The following is an 18,985-nucleotide window of genomic DNA, read 5'->3' as shown; positions in this document are numbered from 1 at the left end:
GTCCTTTTCAAATTTCAGGATGTAATGTAATCACTTGAGACCCTTGTTAAACTGCAGATTCTGATGCGGGCGGTCTGGGCTGGAGCTCGAGAGTCTACATTTCCGACAAGCTCCCAGGTGACTTACTGCTGCTGGTTGAAGGATCAACCTGAGTCACAAAGTTTTAGAGGAAATGCAGCCTTCTTTCTCACTCTTACCCCTGCCATTCCCTGGCCTCCATCCCCTCCCAGCTGTCTCTGGAATCTGGTGCTCCCAAGGAGGCCCCCGACCCCTACAATCTCCTATGGAACACTCCCCTTAAATAATAGTTATTATCAGCCAGGCACTATTCTAGGAATTTAACAAACACGAAATGATCCTCATAACAACTTTATGAGGTAGGCACTATTATCATCCCCATTTTACAGATGGAAAGGGTATATAACCTGTGCAGGGCCTTAAAGCAAAGAAGCAAAGGAGCTGGGATTTGAATTCAGGCAGAGTCTGCTGTTCCCTACTCAACATCGTCAGGTTTCCTTAGCATTAATGATGACTTTCAAATCACATTTCCTGCTGCTACCTTGTCAGTTCTCCTTCTTTTCATGATCAAACAAACTCAAAGACTACTTCACACTAACTTTTTTCACTCTGACCCTTGCCCTTAGGATCTGCGCTTCTTATCTCATCCAATCTTTTCTCCTAAATTACCAATCCTCTTCGGATCATCAATAAATACACCCTCTTTTTATACATCATCTTCCCTAATCTCTCTAAAGGGGTTAGCCATGCCTTAACTTCTCTTTGCTTCTAGAACACTGAAAATATCTGTTTTCCTTCTACCTTTCTGATGTTTTTCTCTTCTATCTCCTTTGTTGGCCCCCTTTCCTTCTTTTCTTGTCCTGTTATTTCAGTCCCATAATCCACAGCACACAAACTTGCTACCTCCCATTAGGAACGATTTTATCTTCTTTCCCCTATGATCTATTCTACTACTACCTTGCTGGTCATATCCCTCCTCAAAACCTGCCATCACTCCCATCCCCTGCCCAAGACCAAATTTCTTTAAAAAATGCAAATTCCTTTCCCATTCCAGCTCCCATCTCCCTCTCATTCACCCACCGTTCCACTACTATGCCTACACCACAGCCAGAGCAGACAAGGCACCTTGCCCAGTAACCCCTCCCTGGTCCACAAAGGTGTTCCCCTCCTACCATCTCCACTCACTGAGCAAATATTTCCTGGGGACATATTATGAACCAAGAATAATGAAGAGTAAAAGGTCCGGACATCATGGCGCTTACAGTCAAAGGTAACTAGAATTTACCAAATAATCATGCATATTATTAACAGAGATCAGGCAACAACATGACAGAGAATGACATTTTATGTTCAGGGTTTTGAACTCAAATGACTATTAAGTTCCCCTTCCGTCATCCTGCTCACCTCTGCCCCTTTCAATCCCACACTTTCTCATCACTAAGTGACTACTGCTGCAACAGTCTTACATTAGCATGTTTACATTTTGCATATGTATAAACACACAATGTTGCCTCCATAATCCCACTCCCCTCCAGAAGGTAGAGATCACACCATCACCCAAAACATGTTATTCAGCAATCAGAGACAATGAATACTATTCTTTTATTTGAAATCATTTTTTAAGTGAAACTGCTTACCCAAGTATAAGAAACTGCCCTGGGGCTGGAAGGCTCAGTTGTATGGAATCTTTCAGGAGTACCAACAGTGATGCCCAGCTATCCACTAAATTGGGCACTGGAATTCTGCAAGATGAACACAGTTTCTATACACAGAGAGAGCCAATATCAACTTTAATTTTCCCTATATTTCCCCAGTCTTTACCGTATTTTCCTACTTTCTCTGAAAATTTCCTGAATTTGATAGACTGTGATACTGTGATAGAATATTTCTGAAAGCTTTATATTTTCTACTCTTACTATATGTAAAAAGAAAACCAAGCATACATACTTAAAATATCCAGTGTAGCTTATTACAGTAGAAATTTTGCCACAGAAATACCAGTTCTTAACCACACTGACTCCCAAAATGCAGCTCAACAGATTTGTTTGATTACTGACATCATAGCTCCCTACTCCCTCCCCTATTCTCTCCACGTCTCTTTCTGTTAGCTCTTTCTCCTTCACCTACGAGCCTCTATCTCATCTATGGGAGGGCTGTCAATCTATCCTGAATATCAGCCTCTCACCTCTAGAGAAATTAAGATTCTCTTTGTTTCTTCTTGACCTTAACCCGAACTCTTCTACCTAAACTTAGATTTTAGGCAGTCCCTATTCTAAATCACAACCAGTTTAACCTAACTTTATAAATGTTAGTCATCAATCACAAACTGATGCGAAGTTTGATGATTAAAATGGAAAACATTCTTATAAGGGAGGATTAAAATTAAGGTTCTTGAATAAGTTTATCAAAACTCAAATCAACGAAACTCTGTTCAGATGTCAGCTAAATGCAAAACTGGAATGCCATAACAAGAAGATATTGTCATATCATTCCATTAGGAAAAAAAAAAAAACAGATTGATGACCTTGTGTTCTCACCTATATCAAAATAATGGATCAGTGGAAACAGGCATAGTTTTAAGAACAGGATGTAGTTTGTTTCTTTATAGTTAAATGATTTTCTTACAAGTCAGTGTTTTAATGTCCAGTGTACTTTAATATACTTAGGGCTTTATATCTGTAGGATCCACATGACTGGGTCATTAAGAGGCCAACTGTCTTTATTAATATTTCCACAAACAATGTTTTTCTGCTTCCATTATTAGTTTAGTTTTAGAAGGAAAAAAAAATAACTTCTTGAAAGAATTCAGGTGCCTTCTTCCTTGCTTCCTAACTTTTATACACAATAAAGTGAGGAGAGATCCACAGCAGTTATCTTACCTTTGAATATAAGCATAGAAAAACTGAAGCATGCAGACTTCCAAAGAAAGATGTTTCTATAAACAAAAGAAACCGATTTTACAGTGGAGAAAAATGCTGCTTTTTCTTTTCCATAGTTACAACTACTCTGTATTTTACCAGGTTTAAATTAAAAAAATTAAAAGCAAACAAAATCAAACGCTAGGTTGTCATCCGAATCACACAGCTCCCTTCCATGTAGCAGGCAAAACACAACAGCTACTTAAAAAGCTGAAAATGGACAGAAAGAATCGAAAGCTTCTCAGTTCCCACCCACCCCCTTATACAAAGCACACCCCAGTCATTATTTTTAAATGATCCATTGACTCTATAAGCATCAACACTATTTTAATTTTAATCAGCCTATGCTTGGCTGGGCTATCAGAATTAGGTTGACTTTTTTTTTTTTTAATAAAATGTGATTTAAATCTATTTTACCACAAGTTTCTGTTAAATTAGGATAGGCAGGTAGGTATAGTTGGTTCCAAATTTGAACTAACTCCTAACAGCCTAAAATCTATTCTTTAAAGTTAGTGCTGAATGTAACATATAATAAAAAGAAGGCACCTGCCCTTAAAAATCAATAATAGACAAGAAAATAACACTGATGTCCACTTTCATTTACCCAATTTGATTCGTTATGTTTTGACACTAACTATTCCCTTGAAAATTTCCCCTTGTACCACATGAGGAAAAATCAAGTATCTGATGAATGCAGAACTCAGCATACTGAGAACAGGGTGGGCAGCAGTTGAGGAGTACAGAACTTGCTCTTATTTGATTTTATATTCTTCACACTTAGCCCAGTGTCTCTGGCACAAGCAGGTGCTCAAAATAATTACACTAAATTGAGCTTTCACGAGCAAATTTAAAATCCTATCACAAATGCCTCAGTGGTGATTACAGAACAGTAAGGAAATTGTTAAAAAGTTAGTAAGGACACTGGCTATTTTTGTACATACTCTTTAGACAATAGAAAAAAATAATGCAATATTTTCAGATATGTGCAATAATTCTTTTAAGGAAATAATCAGGCCTATTTTGGCTTGGCTTAAAGTCTTATGTTAGCAGTTGCTAAATATTTTTTAAGAAAATTGAACCTCTTAGTGTTGCTGAAATAAGGAGCGGAAAAGTAGACAAGTTCATAACGTTACTAACTTGCAGACTTTTACGTCTGCCTAACTAGAGACAACGCATTGGGAGTGCAAAGACTTTGCCATTGACTTCTCGGTAGCACAGACTGTACATGGTCAAGAAATGACACCAACCAGAACTAAAGTCATAGCAAAACGTGAGGCGCCTACAGACTTGAGACCCTCATTCCAAAGCGAGAGCAGCGAGAAGCTGTGAAAAAGGCGACGACCGAAGTAAACAGACCCTGGGCTCTGGCTTCTGTGCTTTTCCTCTACATGACCAGAAAAATCTCACCTAAGAATCTGGTCCCACACTTACTCACTGCCTTAGACGTACACATGGAGCGCTACGAGCAGTGAACTGCTCTTCAGTGGCCGCAGGGAGGATCATGCCAGCGGGTCACTGTAGATACTGGTAACTGTTTTTATTAGGGCAGAGTGAGAACACGTGCACTCATCTCGGCAATCTATTTAAAAGGATGCATTGTACAAAAAATACCTTCCCTACCAGGGTCATCTCTGAAACACAACTATAAGCAAATCAAAGGACAGCGCCTCTTACCTTGTCCTTGGCTATGGCTGGGGGCTGCTTTAAGACATCTTTCACAGTCTGTATGACAGTCTCTGCTCTCATGACACTGATAGACCGAACCAGTTCTACTAGTAAGAGCTGCTCTTCACTGGCTGCAGGAATAACCTGGAGAACACATCACTGTATTCACTTATGTACGGGTACAGGTAAATCTTTTAAGAGAAATCACAGAATTAAGAGAATATTTTATGGCCTCTTTTAATATAAAGGCCCTTTCATGTCCCTTGATGACTTTGGGTAAATTTCATTTTTTATCAATATAACACAGGTACATTGTTTCAAAAAGACAAACAGGACAAGGTATCTTTTAAGAAAAAATAGCAGTGTGCTTGCACTTATGCCCCAAAATGACCAGGCTCAACTCTTGGCTCTTTCCTATTATTTCTGAGTAATATTCGTGGTTGTTATTTTTCCTATTTCAGAATATTTTCTTCAATTTTACACATTATCTGCTGACATCCTACTTCAGAAGACAAAGTTCTGGTTCTATTACACTCTTCTCCCTATCCTTCCACCATAGTTACATCATAATTTCATTTAAATCTACACCCAGTATTCATGATTACTTAGAGTTATGTTGTATATTATCAGTATACATGTCTTCTCTTGTACTAATTTTTGTTTTTCCTAAACTGCTTTTGTGTGCCAATTTTTTAAAATAATCTTCATTTATTCATTCCAACTGAAAAATCGTTAACAAGTCTACATTAATAAGATAATCTGCTTCAAAGAAATATAATTGTTTTATTAAAATATTTATTTTTATTTATTTGGCCATGCCAGGTCTTAGTTACGGCATGCAGGATCTTTAGTTGGTGGCATGCAAACTCTTGGATGCAGTATGTGGGACCTAGCTTCCCAACCAGGGATCAAACGTAGGCCCCCTGCATTGAGAGTACAGTCTTAGCCACTGGACCACATGGAAGTCCCAATATAATCGTTTTTACTTTAATAGTTTTTAAGGATCTTCATAAAGAAACACTGAATATGATGAACTATGTCTGCAAACTTTCATTCATTTCAGAGCGGTTTATGATATGAAGAATTATTTATGCATATTTTATGTTTCCCCAATTTTCACTAAAATCATGATGAAAAAATAAAAGATATATGAGTAATTACATATCAACCAGAAGATGTATGAAATAAACGCATATATATCAATGGAAAGTACTACAAGGCCCTATTCACAATGTTTTATATGTAAATGTGTTTAAAAATATGATAGTATATACAAGAAAACATAGTTTTTCTTATGCAGTATGACTTCAGTTGGATTTTTCTATCTTGATAAAAATAATCTTCCTTAATTGTCACAACATGTTTAATAGAAGTGTGTGCATATACACAAGTGCATTTCTGTGTCTATACTGTTTTTGTTTGCTAGGCCTTCTCTATCATAAGTTTATCCCCAAAGAATCCAACAACTGTAAGTCTCCTCTAATTACATGCTCAAAAACATCAGATCAGATAACTAACCTACGTTTTCCCCTTCCTGCTTTCTCCTGAGATATCTCTGATAGATGTCTTTCTGTTCTACCCTGGTTTGGGACTCTCTAGGCTTGCTATATCGGAGAAGGCAATGGCACCCCACTCCAGTACTCTCGCCTGGAAAATCCCCTGGATGGAGGAGCCTGGAAGGCTGCAGTCCATGGGGTCGCTGAGGGTCGAACAACTGAGCGACTTCACTTTCACTTTTCACTTTCATACATTGGAGAAGGAAATGGCAACCCATTCCAGTGTTCTTGCCTGGAGAATCCCAGGGATGGGGGAGCCTGGTGGGCTGCCGTCTATGGGGTCGCACAAAGTTGGACACGACTGAAGCCACTTAGCAGCAGCAGCAGCAGGCTTGCTATATAGTATCATCTTGATACTTCTCCTGTGACCATCAGCCTTTCTTTTTTCCTGTGTTGGAACTTTTATTTCTTGGATCCCATGCTGCCTTCTTGTTTTATCCCTCCTCTGCTGGAGGTACATCTTACAGTATTTGAGAAAGGGTGAATCAACTGCAATTTTTTTTGAGATACTTCAAAGTCAAAATTCACCTGAGTGACACTTTGGCTGGGTAAAGTACTATAGATTGAAACTAACTTTCCAATCATAAGTTCTAGTGTTGCTAATGATAAGTCATATCATCATCCATCGAATATGACCAGTATTTTCTCTTTAGAAGGTTATCAGACCTCCTTTTCATCTCTGGTGATCTGACATTACTTGCTGATCTTTATGTAGACAGATCTCTTCACAGTGCCTATAAAAACTCATTTCCTTTACTTCTGGGGAATTTCCTTGTGCTATTTCTTAGATACTTTTCTCCCCTCATTTTTTCTATTTCTTCTTTCTTCAAAAAGATACTGCACCTCCAGTATCGTTTCCCTAATTTAAAAGTCTCCTTTCCTGTATTTTCCACAACTCTAAATTTACATTCTATATCTGATATTTATCTACTTTCACTTCTCTTATACTGATTTTGTTTTGCTTCTGCTAAAATATTTTGACATTTAAGACAATTTAAAATTTTTGCAATCAGTTCAGTGCAGTCACTCAGTCGTGTCCAACTCTTTGCAACCCTGTGAATAGCAGCACGCCAGGCTTCCCTGTCCATCACCAACACCCGGAGTTCACTCAGACTCACGTCCATCGAGTCGTGATGCCATCCAGCCATCTCATCCTCTGTCGTCCCCTTCTCCTCCTGCCCCCAATCCCTCCCAGCATCAGAGTCTTTTCCAATGAGTCAACTCTTCCCATGAGGTGGCCAAAGTACTGGAGTTTCAGCTTTAGCATCATTCCTTCCAAAGAAATCCCAGGGCTGATCTCCTTCAGAATGGACTGGTTGGATCTCCTTGCAGTCCAAGGGACTCTCAAGAGTCTTCTCCAACACCACAGTTCAAAAGCATCAATTCTTCGGCGCTAAGCTTTCTTCACAGTCCAACTCCCACATCCGTACATGACCACAGGAAAAACCATAGCCTTGACTAGACGGACCTTTGTTGGCAAAGTAATGTCTCTGCTTTTGAATATGCTATGTAGGTTGGTCATAACTCTTCTTCCAAGGAGTAAGCGTCTTTTAATTTCATGGCTGCAGTCACCATCTGCAGTGATTTTGGAGCCCAAAATAATCTCTTATTTCACGGATATAACATAATTTTACCTGTTGAAATTTACATTTTCTTCTGTTACCTGCACTATTACTTTTGACTTTCTCTATCTACTTGTTTTGGTCTTTATCCTATTTTCAGAGGCTTTCTTCATGTGACTGGTATTCCTTGGCTCTCTATTTCCCAGGTAGCTCAGCTGGTAAAGAATTTGCTTGCAATGCAGGAGACCCTGGTTTAATTTCTGGGTCAGGAAGATCCCCTGGAGAAGGGATAGGCCACCACTCCAGTATTCCTGACTGCAAACTTCCAAGGACAGAGGAGTCTGGCAAGCTATAGTCCATGGGGTTGCAAAGTTGGACATGACTAAGCACAGCACAGCAATAATAAAAACTATACACGAATATATTTATAGAGTCCTTATTAAGTGCCACGTATTGGTAAGTGCCATATATATATGCATACCCTTTCCCCCTCCCTTTCCTCTTTCCATCCACCCTCCCTCCCTCTGGTTCGGATTCTCAAAACCCCATTAAGCAGTATTGCTGCCCTGAGGACGTTATATAGCTAGTGAGTGGAGAAGTCAATATGTGAACCCCAGGGACCTGGTTTCAAAGTATGAGGTCTTAACAACTATATTACTACTGCCTTTCAGAAAGAAATTAAAAGGTGACGGGAAGGCGAGCATTCAGGCGCGAGACTACTGGATAGGTGGCCCTTCCTGGGTAGTGCCAGCAGCCTAGTTTTGGAGTCCTTTTTGTTGTTGTTGTTGTTGTTGTTGTTAGGAGACACAAAAATTTAAGTAGCTTAGGTCTTTTTTCCTGGTCAGGCCATTTTCCTAGAGAGGAATCCTAAAAACTCCTACCTGAGGAACATAATGGCTTCCTGCCATCTTGCTGGGGTGAGGTTGATTCCATTTTTCAGAATGTAGACTTTTCCTGACTGCTATAGGCAGCATGATGTCTAATTCCTACCTGTATGAACCTTGTACTTGGATGCAATCTTAAAAATGACAGAATGATCTCCTTTCATTTCCAAGGCAAACCATTCAATATCACAGTAATCTAAGTCTATGCCCCGAGCACTAATGCTGAAGAAGCTGAAGCTGAACAGTTGTGTGAGGATCTACAAGACCTTCTGGAACTAACACCCTAAAGTGATGTCCTTTTCATCATAGGAGACTGGAATGCAAAAGTAAGAAGTCAAGAAACACCTGGAGTAACAGGCAAATTTGGCCTTGGAGTACAGAATGAAGCAGGGCAAAGGCTAACAGAGGTTTGTCAAGAGAATGCACTGGTCACAGCAAACACCCTGTTCCAACAACACAAGAGAAGACTCTACACATGGACGTCACCAGATGGTCAACACTGAAATCAGACTGATTATATTCTTTGCAGCCAAAGATGGAGCAGCTCTATACAATCAGCAAAAACAAGACCAGGAGCTGACTGTGGCTCAGAAGAACTCCTTATTGCCAAATTCAGACTTAAATTGAAGAAAGTAGGGAAAACCACCAGATCATTTAGGTGTGACCTAAATCAAACCCCTTACGATTATACAGTGGAAGTAACAAATAGACTCAAGGGATTAGATCTGATAGACAGAGCGCCTGAAGAACTATGGACGGAGGTTCGTGACACTGTACAGGAGGCAGTGATCAAGACCATCCCCAAGAAAACAAAATGCAAAAAGGCATAAGGGTTGTCTGAGGAGGCCTTACAAATAGCTGAGAAAAGAAGAGAAGTGAAAGGAAAGATATACCCATATGAATGCAGAGTTCCAAAGAATAGTACGGAGAGAGAAGAAAGCCTTCCTCAGTGATCAGTGCAAAGAAATAGAGGAAAACAATAGAATGGGAAAGACTAGAGATCTCTTCAAGAAAATTAGAGATACCAAGGGAAGATTTCATGCAAAGATGGGCTCAATAAAGGACAGAAACGGTATGGACCTAACAAAAGCACAAGACATTAAGAAGAGGTGGCAAGAATACACAAAAGAACTGTACAAAAAAGATCTTCACGACTCAGATAACCATGCTGGTGTGATCACTCACCTAGAGCCAGACATTCTGGAATATGAAGTCAAGTGGGCCTTAGGAAATATCACTATGAACAAAGCTAGTGGAGGTGATGGAATTCCAGTTGAGCTGTTTCAAATCCTGAAAGATGATGCTGTGAAAGTGCTGCACTCAATATGCCAGCAAATGTGGAAAACTCAGCAGTGGCCACAGGACTGGAAAAGGTCAGTTTTCATTCCAATCCCAAAGAAAGGCAAAGCCAAACAATGTTTAAACAACCACACAATTGCACTCATCTCACATGCTAGCAAAATAATGCTCAAAATTCTCCAACCCAGGCTTCAGCAGTCTGTGAACCATGAATTTCCAGATGTTCAAGCTGGATTTAGAAAAGGCAGAGGAACCAGAGATCCAATTGCCAACATCTGCTGGATCGTCAAAAAGCAAGAGAGTTCCAGAAAAATACCTACTTCTGCTTTATTGACTATGCCAAAGCCTTTGACTTTGTGGATCACAACAAATTGTGGAATATTCTTCAAGAGATGGGAATACCAGACGACCTGACCTGCCTCCTGAGAAATCTGTATGTAGGTCAAGCAGCAAGTTAGAACTGGACATGGAACAACAGACTGGTTCCAAATTGGGAAAGGAGTACATTATGCAAAATGCTGGGCTGGATCAAGCACAAGCTGGGATCAAGATTGCCGGGAGAAATATCAATAACCTTAGATACTCAGAAGACACCACCCTTATGGCAGAAAGTGAAGAAGAACTGAAGAGCCTCTTGATGAAAGTGAAAGAGGAGAGTGAAAAAGGTGGCTTAAAACTCAACATTCAGAAAACTAAGATCATGACATCCCATCCCATCACTTCATGGCACAATTATGGGGAAACAATGGAAACAGTGGAAGACTTTATTCTTTTGGGCTCCAAAATCACTGCAGATGGTGACTGCAGCCATGAAATTAAAAGACGCTTGCTCCTTGGAAGAAAATCTATGACCAACCGAGACAGAATATAAAAAAGTAGAGACGTTACTTTGCCAACAAAGGTCCGTCTAGTCAAAGGTATGGTTTTTCCAGTAGTCATGTATGGATGTGAGAGTTGGACTATAAAGAAAGCTGAGTGCCAATCAGAATTGATGCTTTTGAACTGTGGTGTTGGAGAAAACTCTTGAGAGTCCCTTGGACTGCAAGGAGATCCAACCAGTCCATCCTAAAGGAAATCAGTCCTGAATATTCATTGGAAGGACTGATATTGAAGCTGAAACTCCAATACTTTGGCCACCTAATGTGAAGAACTGACTCACTACAGAAGACCCTGATGCTGAGAAATGTTGAAGGTGGGAGGAGAAGGGGACGACAGAGGATGAGATGGTTGGATGGCATCACCGACTCGATGGATATGAATTTGAGTAAGCTCTGGGAGTTGGTGATGGGAGCCTGGCATGCTGCAGTCCACGGGGTCACAAAGTCAGACTGACTGAGCGAATGAACTGAACTGTGAACCTTGTGCCCTTGGATCAAGAGTCTCTTTTCATAAACTCTTCACAAAGTAAACTTGACTCCAGTATCTTGGTGGGGTAGGGTAAGAGAAGTGGGTGGCTGCTTGGGTTGGGAAAAGGGAACTATAAACTTTCAATTAGTCCTCCAGATTTCAGCCCCATCCTAACTCTTTGCCTTTAGAAGTACCTGATACTTCTACTTCCAGACTGTCTATAGATTTACATCAGTGATTGATCCTTTGCTTGCAGCAAATCAGTAGAGCAGAGAAAACTCATATTGATATCTAAGTCAGTTATAACTCAGACATGTATTTTTTGTCGTGCAAAACTTTTTGACACTTGTGGTCATATGACATTTATGACCACACTTATGTGGTCACCCCTCCCAAGTTTTTGTTATTTAAAATTTTTTCACTCTCATTTTTGGTAAGAGGGAAGATAAAAATGCATGTGTTCAATATGCCATGTTAAACCACATATGCTTAACTAACTTTAAATAATCCAAGTTCTCAATTCTGTCCAATGTAATATCTACTACTGAATCCTTACATGCAAAATGTCATATAAACGGAATGTTTATTTTTTATTACTTGAAATGTGTCAGCATACATGTAATATGAAATCAGCACAAAAATAAGATTAGAAACCTTCAGCTAGACAAATCACATATCTTATAGGAATAAATTATTTAACAGCCTTAGTAGTTCAGTGAGTCAGTATTTATATCCAATACAGAATAGTTTTTTGAGCTTTCAAACTCACAAAGCAACAAAATTTCCACATATATAATCTAAAGACAATATATGAATTAAATTTAAGCAGTCACATTGTAATGAAAAGCTAATCAAGAAAATTTCTCTCCATACTCTTGCTATGCGCTTTAAATGACTATCATTTAAAAAACACATTGTATCTGATTACCATTTCTATACAGCTACAGTTTTAATATCATAGGCATTTCTTTTTTCACATAAAGTATCTTTTATATTTAAGAAATTTAGGCAATATATTATTATCTAAACTGGAAGACAAACTTACTTTTCTGCAACCCATCCCATCCCAGCCCCTAATCCCATTGCAACTAATGGAAAATTGAAACTCAGCATGTATTCACTATATGCTTACCAAGTGAAAAAATAAACACATACCTTGGTCCTGGTGGGAGCTTTGTTCTGTCTTCTCTCATTCCATACAAAGGCAATGGCAGCCATAAAGTGAACACCATGATTCATTGAAATGGGCCCCAATAATTCTAGGATCTGCTGCCTCAAGTTCTAAAAAAATTTGAGCAAATCACAAGTACATTAAAAATTATGAAAGCATTAATAACTGGACTGTACTTTCAGTTTTTCTTGGAAGAATATACAGAACTTGTTTGTTTTACCACCTAAACCATGATAGTGAAGTGAAGTTAAAGTCGCTTAGTCGCGTCCAACTCTTTGCGACCCCATGGACTATAAAGCCCATTCAATTCTCCAGGCCAGAATACTGAGGTGGTTAGCCGTTCCCTTCTCTAGGGGATCTTCCCAACCCAGGGATCGAACCCAGGTCTCCCGCATTGCAGGTGGATTCTTTACCAGCTGAGCTACCAGGGAAGCCCAAGAATACTGGAGTGGTAGATAATGGTATCTGTGGTAAATAATGGTGGAGGAAAGTTTAACAATGTTAAGAGATGCAACCATGGTCATTTTAATTCAAAAGGAAAACAATAACCTGTAACAGTTTAATCCAAGTACTGAAATAAAACATCATTTTATTTAGATTTTCTATTGATTTCTAGCCTTCCTCCACAGTGCCAGGTGTGCTCCCATGCCTCCCCAGTCTAGGAAGTCAGATCTGGAGTAAGATTAGGTAATTGAGGGATATCAATTTGATGACTGGCCATAGCAAAATGCTTTTAAACATTCACATAATTTCCGGCTAAATATAAAGAAGAAACTTTGGGAAATATCTGAAAGTATAAGAAGAAAAATAATTTTTGAATCAACCATTAACTTCATCATCCTGAGATAATCACTATTAGCTCATGAATTTTCTTTATTCCTTCTTCTGCAGATTATTTTTTAACATAATTAGAGATACAATATTTGCTCAATTATGTAAAATTCCTGTTTTACTAAACTTTCAAGCACTTTACATCGACTAAGAATTCTTCAAAACCATGATTATTAGCGGCGACATAATGTGACACTGAGTAAATAATTTACTTAACCATCCCCCTGTTGGTCAGGATCTCTTTTTTCTTGCCATTAAATAAGGCTACGGTGGTGGTGGCTCAGCTGCTAAGTCGTGTCTGACTCTTGTGACCCCATGGAGTGTAGCCTGCCAGGCTTCTCTGTCCCTGGGATTCCCCAGGCAAGAATACTGGAGTGGGTTGCCACTTCCTTCTCCAGGAGATCTTCCCGACCCTGGAATTGAACCTGGGTCTCCTGCACTGCATGCAGATTCTTTCCTGACTGGGCTAGAGGGAAGCCCATAGTATCTATTATAAATAAGGCTGTAATAAATATTATCCATATTTACATAATTTTGGTTACCTTAAAATTTATTAGTAAAGAAGATTACTAGGTCAAAAACTATGTAACTTAAAGTTCTCTGTACATATTGCTAAACTATTTTCCAGGAGAGATTTGCACATTAAAATGTCAGCTTGAAATGTTCTAAAAAAGGGATAAAGTTATAACATGTATGACTGAATCTCAAAAATATTATGTCACATGAAAGAAGTCAGACAGAAAAGATCAAATAATGTATAATTTCTTTTTTACAGGAAATGGCCTGAAAAAGCAAATCGATATACAGAGAAACCAGATTAAGGGTTGATGGTAGTTAGGGATGGGAACCAAGTGCCTGCAGATGGGCATGAAGAATCTTTTTGTGGTGATGGCTATGTTGAAACATGAGATTGTGGTGAGAGTACTAGAGCGCTTTAAATTTACTAAAAAAAAAATGTATTATATATGCTTAAAAAGTGTGATTTTTTTTTTAATGTCGTTTCAAGAAAATAGTTAAAATTACTTGATAACTAATTATATAATCCACACAGAGTATCATAAATACTACTCAAATTATTCACAAATTTGGAACATAATCTCTAAGAGAGTTGTCAAATAGACTCTTGAGCTCCAAGGGTGAAGTGTGACTTATCTTACCTTTGTGGCTCCAAGGTTAATAGTGGTAACGGAGGCAGACGCAGCAATGGTCATTTTTTCTGAAGAATCAGCCTGATGCAGCACGCTCCAAAGCAGTGTCACTGAGGACATGATCATGTGAAGGATCGAGAGGATTCCACTGCGGGCTTCAAACAGGTGTTTGTGATCTACATTGACCAAAAGCTATCAAAGTCAGGGGAAAAAGAAACATCATTTACTGAGGTTTACAAATGGGGACCTATTAGGCCTCACAGTCTTTCAAAACCAGTCAAATATTTGTGCAGTCTCACCTGGTGATATTGTGTAGTAGGATCCAACAAACAGTAGTGGATAATGGCTGTGATCCCTTCCAAAAGGGTAAGAATCATATCTGGTGGGATAACTGATGCCATCCACAGAGGCCTGAAAGACAATGTATCCATGTGAACACAAGTTCTGTGAACAAGAAGTTCGTGTTTCATCAATAATAAATGTCCAGCATGTGCTAAGCACACAGTAAGGGCTCAATAAATATTATATAAATAAATGGCTAAATAAATAAATTAGGAGCTTTTATATCCTCATCTAATAAAATAACTGTGACACATTAAATGTACTAAAGTTCTTTGGGGATAACAAATTCTAAACAAAATAAAAATACAGCCAGCAAATTTCTGACAACCACGTAATGGCAGGCCTATCAGTATTAAAGGATACAGCCAGTTTTCTTATATCCAGTACCTGAGCTCACACAGGAGATAAACCAGACACTAGTCTATTAAACACTCGGATAAATTTTGACAGATTAATTTTGAATACGGCCTGGGGATACAGATAAAATTCGACACCAGACAATGAAAATTCAAAACAAGAAATAAAATCAGATGGGAAAAGTATTCATAATTTTAAATTAATTTTAGTGTGACATTAACTTGTACTTCGGAGAAGGTAATGGCACCCCACTCCAGTACTCTTGCCTGGAAAATCCCATGGATGGAGGAGCCTGGAAGGCTGCAGTCCATGGGGTCGAGAAGAGTCGGACACGACTGAGCGACTTCACTTTCACTTTTCACTTTCATGCATTGGAGAAGGAAATGGCAACCCACTCCAGCGTTCTTGCCTGGAGAATCCCAGGGACGCGGGAGCCTTGTGGGCTGCCGTCTATGGGGTTGCACAGAGTCAGACACGACTGAAGCGACTTAGCAGCAGCAGCAACTTGCACTTAGATCAATGTATCAGATAAACCAAGAAAACCCTTTGCAAAGCTTTCTGCTACTTTTGCCAGCTCAGTCAAGAAGAGCATCAAAATTAATTTCAGCTCTATGGAGGAAAAAAGTCCTGTTTATCTATCCCTTCTGTTTTCCATTCTTGATTCTTTTATGGATACTGTTCCTCAATTTTCTCCTTTATGAAAATAACATACTATGTGTAACCTAACAATAACCTCTAATTTATTTACCCAAATTGCAACCGACTTTCTAGATGATGAAGTGGTCATACATGTAAAAAATGCCAATAATGACAAAATTAAAAATCAATTCTTACCTACTATCAGATAATCCTGTTTCATATTTGTACTGTTGAATTAAATTATCTAAATTTCTACAAAGCTGTAGCGTCACAGAGACAACCACTCTCTGGAGAACTTTTCCCATGTAAGGCAGAGTAGATGTGATTAAACCAATCCACTGCGGGTGCATCTTACAGGCACAGTGTTGATGTAAAGCTCGTATTACCGCACAGAGGAACATGCCTTGAGAAGTGATTGGCTGGGCATGCAAATACTGAAGAGAAGTCATGGGCTGATGGGGACTGATGTGCTCCAGATCAGAGACCACAAAGTCAAAACCTGTTTCATTCTCTTCAGGGATAGTCATTACCCTGTGTTCGAGAACAATGAGCCTCTGCAGCACTTTGAGAAGTTGTGACTGGAGTGTGCTGCCATTGTCAAATTCATCTTCGGAGAAATTGATCAGGCTGTCCTCTGAGAAGCCTTCTTCCACAGCAATCATGTTCTTACCTGCCATCTTTTCACTGTGCCATTTCTGCGCACTAAAGATAGATGACAGCAAACAGTGAAGAATCACTTTCTGAACTTTGCACTTAGATAACATATCAGAGATAAAGCTAGGGAAACCTTTTGCTGAGCTTTCTATGACTTTTGCCAGCTCGGTGAAGAGGAGGGTCAAAATTTCGATGCTCATCATCTGCATGTTTCGATTGCCTATTAAATCTTGTGCTGAAACCTTGACATGAGTCGGGTAGTGGCTACGCATATAGTACAAACAGAGAGAAATAAGGATTTCTATGTACATAGAACTCCGGAAGTTATGATTTGAGTCCACTGGAATGTGACTGTAAAAATCTTTTCCCATAACGGAAATCCGGTGTCTGGCCAAAAGATTCTGAAGCAGAGACAACTGAGGCGTATATGCGTTATTTACACTAGTGGTTGAAATGGCATTTACAAAAGCAATGGGGTTAGTTTTCAAGATGGCCTTGATGGCAGAAAAAGCATACAGAGTCCTGGACGAATCGTACAACTGAAGATACAGAAGCACATGTTGGTAGAGAGGATGGATGTTGAAATTGGGAGATTTTCGTGATCCTGGAGAACCCATGTCACTCTCAATTTCAGAAATTTCTCCCTCGCCACAGCTGTACCAGTTCTCTAAATCCAGACCGTCACTGAAGAAAACACTGGTCTGCTTGGGTTTTTCGTTTGAAGTTTTCTTCTTGTCATCATCCTTTTTTCTGGCAAGTTTTACTTTCGGTTTTGCTCCTGGTTGTTTACCTGACTCCTTAACAATTGTTTCTTGCTCGGAGACTTTTTCTGATAATTTTTCTTTGAAGCTGAACTGAATGCTACTGTGACTTCTCTGTCGACATCTGGTTTCTGTAGAAGCAACAGAAGAGTCGTGGAAAGTCTGTGCGGTTCCTGAAATACAAGGTGAGGAGCTGTTTCTGGAAATTCCATTTGGCATACACTCACAGCTTCCCTCTGCAGACACAGACAGAAACTGAGAACCGTCGTTATTCAGCAAAGCACTCTGGCTCTGCTGAGCAGGCTGATCTTCATTGCTAGTCACCTCCTCGCCTGGATCCACATCACTGTCCTTCGGGGGCAGCCCTTCCATTTCTGACTGAGATGGCACTGATGCAGATTCCGCTTCGAGGCCACTGACAACTTTACAGATCAGGTCAAAGACCACCTGCTGAACATCATCATCTGGGGAGCCTGCGCTTGGCGCCTGGGAATCGTCTTGCACAGTCACGCTCTCAGGATCGGCTTCGTAACTCAAGTTGTCCCCAGCAGAGGACTGAGAACACCCCGAGTCAGACCTCTGAAGTATTTCTATCTGTTGGTCTGGCAGATCGAAATCAGACACAACCATAGGGATTGTCTCACTGCTGGTACTTAGGAGGGACAGTCTGTCACTTAATGGATTAACAGTAAGGCTGAAGTTCTCCATTTCGTCCATGGTAAGTGTCTTTTCACCATTTCCTTTCGATGCCATGAGTTGTACTTGGCTTACTGGCAAAGAAAGAGAATAAAGAAAAACAATACAAAATACATTAAAATAACTGAAATGTAAACTGAACAAGATTTTTTAATCATTACTTTCATTACTTACTTATATTTTTCTATTAAAATGTTTATTAATGTTAGACCTTTTAAGTTAGAAAATTATGTAATGACTATTAATTACAATTTAATAAAGACAACTCAACATTAGAAGGGCTATTATTCAACTGAATTAAAACAGCACATTTAACAGAGAGAAAACATAAAACGTTGCCCTTATCCCCAAATAAAACATTCTTTTAAAATAGTTCAGAATATAGTTAATATATAAATACATAATCTCCTTGATTTTAACAAAATTCAACAAGCATTTATCAATTATCTAGATTGAGTAAGGCCCTAAATGAGGAGAAGAGCGTGAGAAAAGAACAAAACATCACTCTTTACTCTGAGAAGTTTTAAAACGAGTAGGGGATCACAAATACCCATTTCTGTGCTTTTAGGGGAGCATTTCTTCAGAGAGGGTGGAAGGCTTAGTTCCATGCAAGAAGTGCAAAATCAGAAGCTTCAGATTCAGGGAAAGCATCACGACACCACAGATGAGGTCTGAGAAAGGTCTCAGAGAGGTGAGAATTCAGCAGACAGGCAGGAACTGCTGCAGGCAAAGCGTTAATGCAAAGAAGCGCTGGCGGATAAGCAGAGCAGAGCATGTTCCTAAGAGGTCAGGGGAAGCTGTGGAAAGGAAAGGAACCAAGGCTCTGTAGAAACACGCTCAGCATGAAGCAGGAGCCCAGTTCTGTGCTAACTTCACCACCTACCAGCTGTGAGACTCTGAGAAAGCCACACCCTCATTGGCAACATGACCTTTTCATTACTGACCTTATAGGATTATTTTATAGGAGAGATAAATGAAATTGATTCTTTTGTCCGTAACGTACAATAATCTAAGGGGCCATTATTGGTGTATTATAGAGGGTATCATTCGACAATTTGTGAATGTCTATTAATTTCTGTTATTAGTAATAGTATTCTATTAACAGTAATAGCAAATATTTATCAAATATTAATCATA

At 39.3% G+C, this 18,985-nt stretch overlaps 1 protein-coding gene across 5 annotated transcripts in view; it reads right to left on the bottom strand.

Moving 5' to 3' along the window:
* The window catches only part of DOP1A (DOP1 leucine zipper like protein A), an 86,536-nt gene that overhangs the window by 16,288 nt on the left and 51,263 nt on the right, over positions 1–18,985 (bottom strand). For 4 of the 5 annotated variants that reach the window (XM_068984799.1, XM_068984800.1, XM_068984798.1 and 1 more), the window contains 7 exons: positions 15,933–17,922; positions 14,699–14,810; positions 14,409–14,591; positions 12,405–12,530; positions 4,611–4,745; positions 2,898–2,953; positions 1,656–1,760 (listed from right to left, as the gene is read on the bottom strand). In XM_068984799.1, the coding sequence (XP_068840900.1) occupies positions 1,656–1,760; positions 2,898–2,953; positions 4,611–4,745; positions 12,405–12,530; positions 14,409–14,591; positions 14,699–14,810; positions 15,933–17,922 (2,707 nt within the window). The remainder of the gene's footprint in view (positions 1–1,655; positions 1,761–2,897; positions 2,954–4,610; positions 4,746–12,404; positions 12,531–14,408; positions 14,592–14,698; positions 14,811–15,932; positions 17,923–18,985) is intronic. The other variant, XM_068984803.1, reaches the window with a different exon arrangement.

This window comes from Capricornis sumatraensis, chromosome 13 (genome assembly GCF_032405125.1).
Source record: "Capricornis sumatraensis isolate serow.1 chromosome 13, serow.2, whole genome shotgun sequence".
Taxonomy (NCBI): domain Eukaryota; kingdom Metazoa; phylum Chordata; class Mammalia; order Artiodactyla; family Bovidae; genus Capricornis; species Capricornis sumatraensis.
This window is presented reverse-complemented; position numbering and strand designations above follow the sequence as displayed.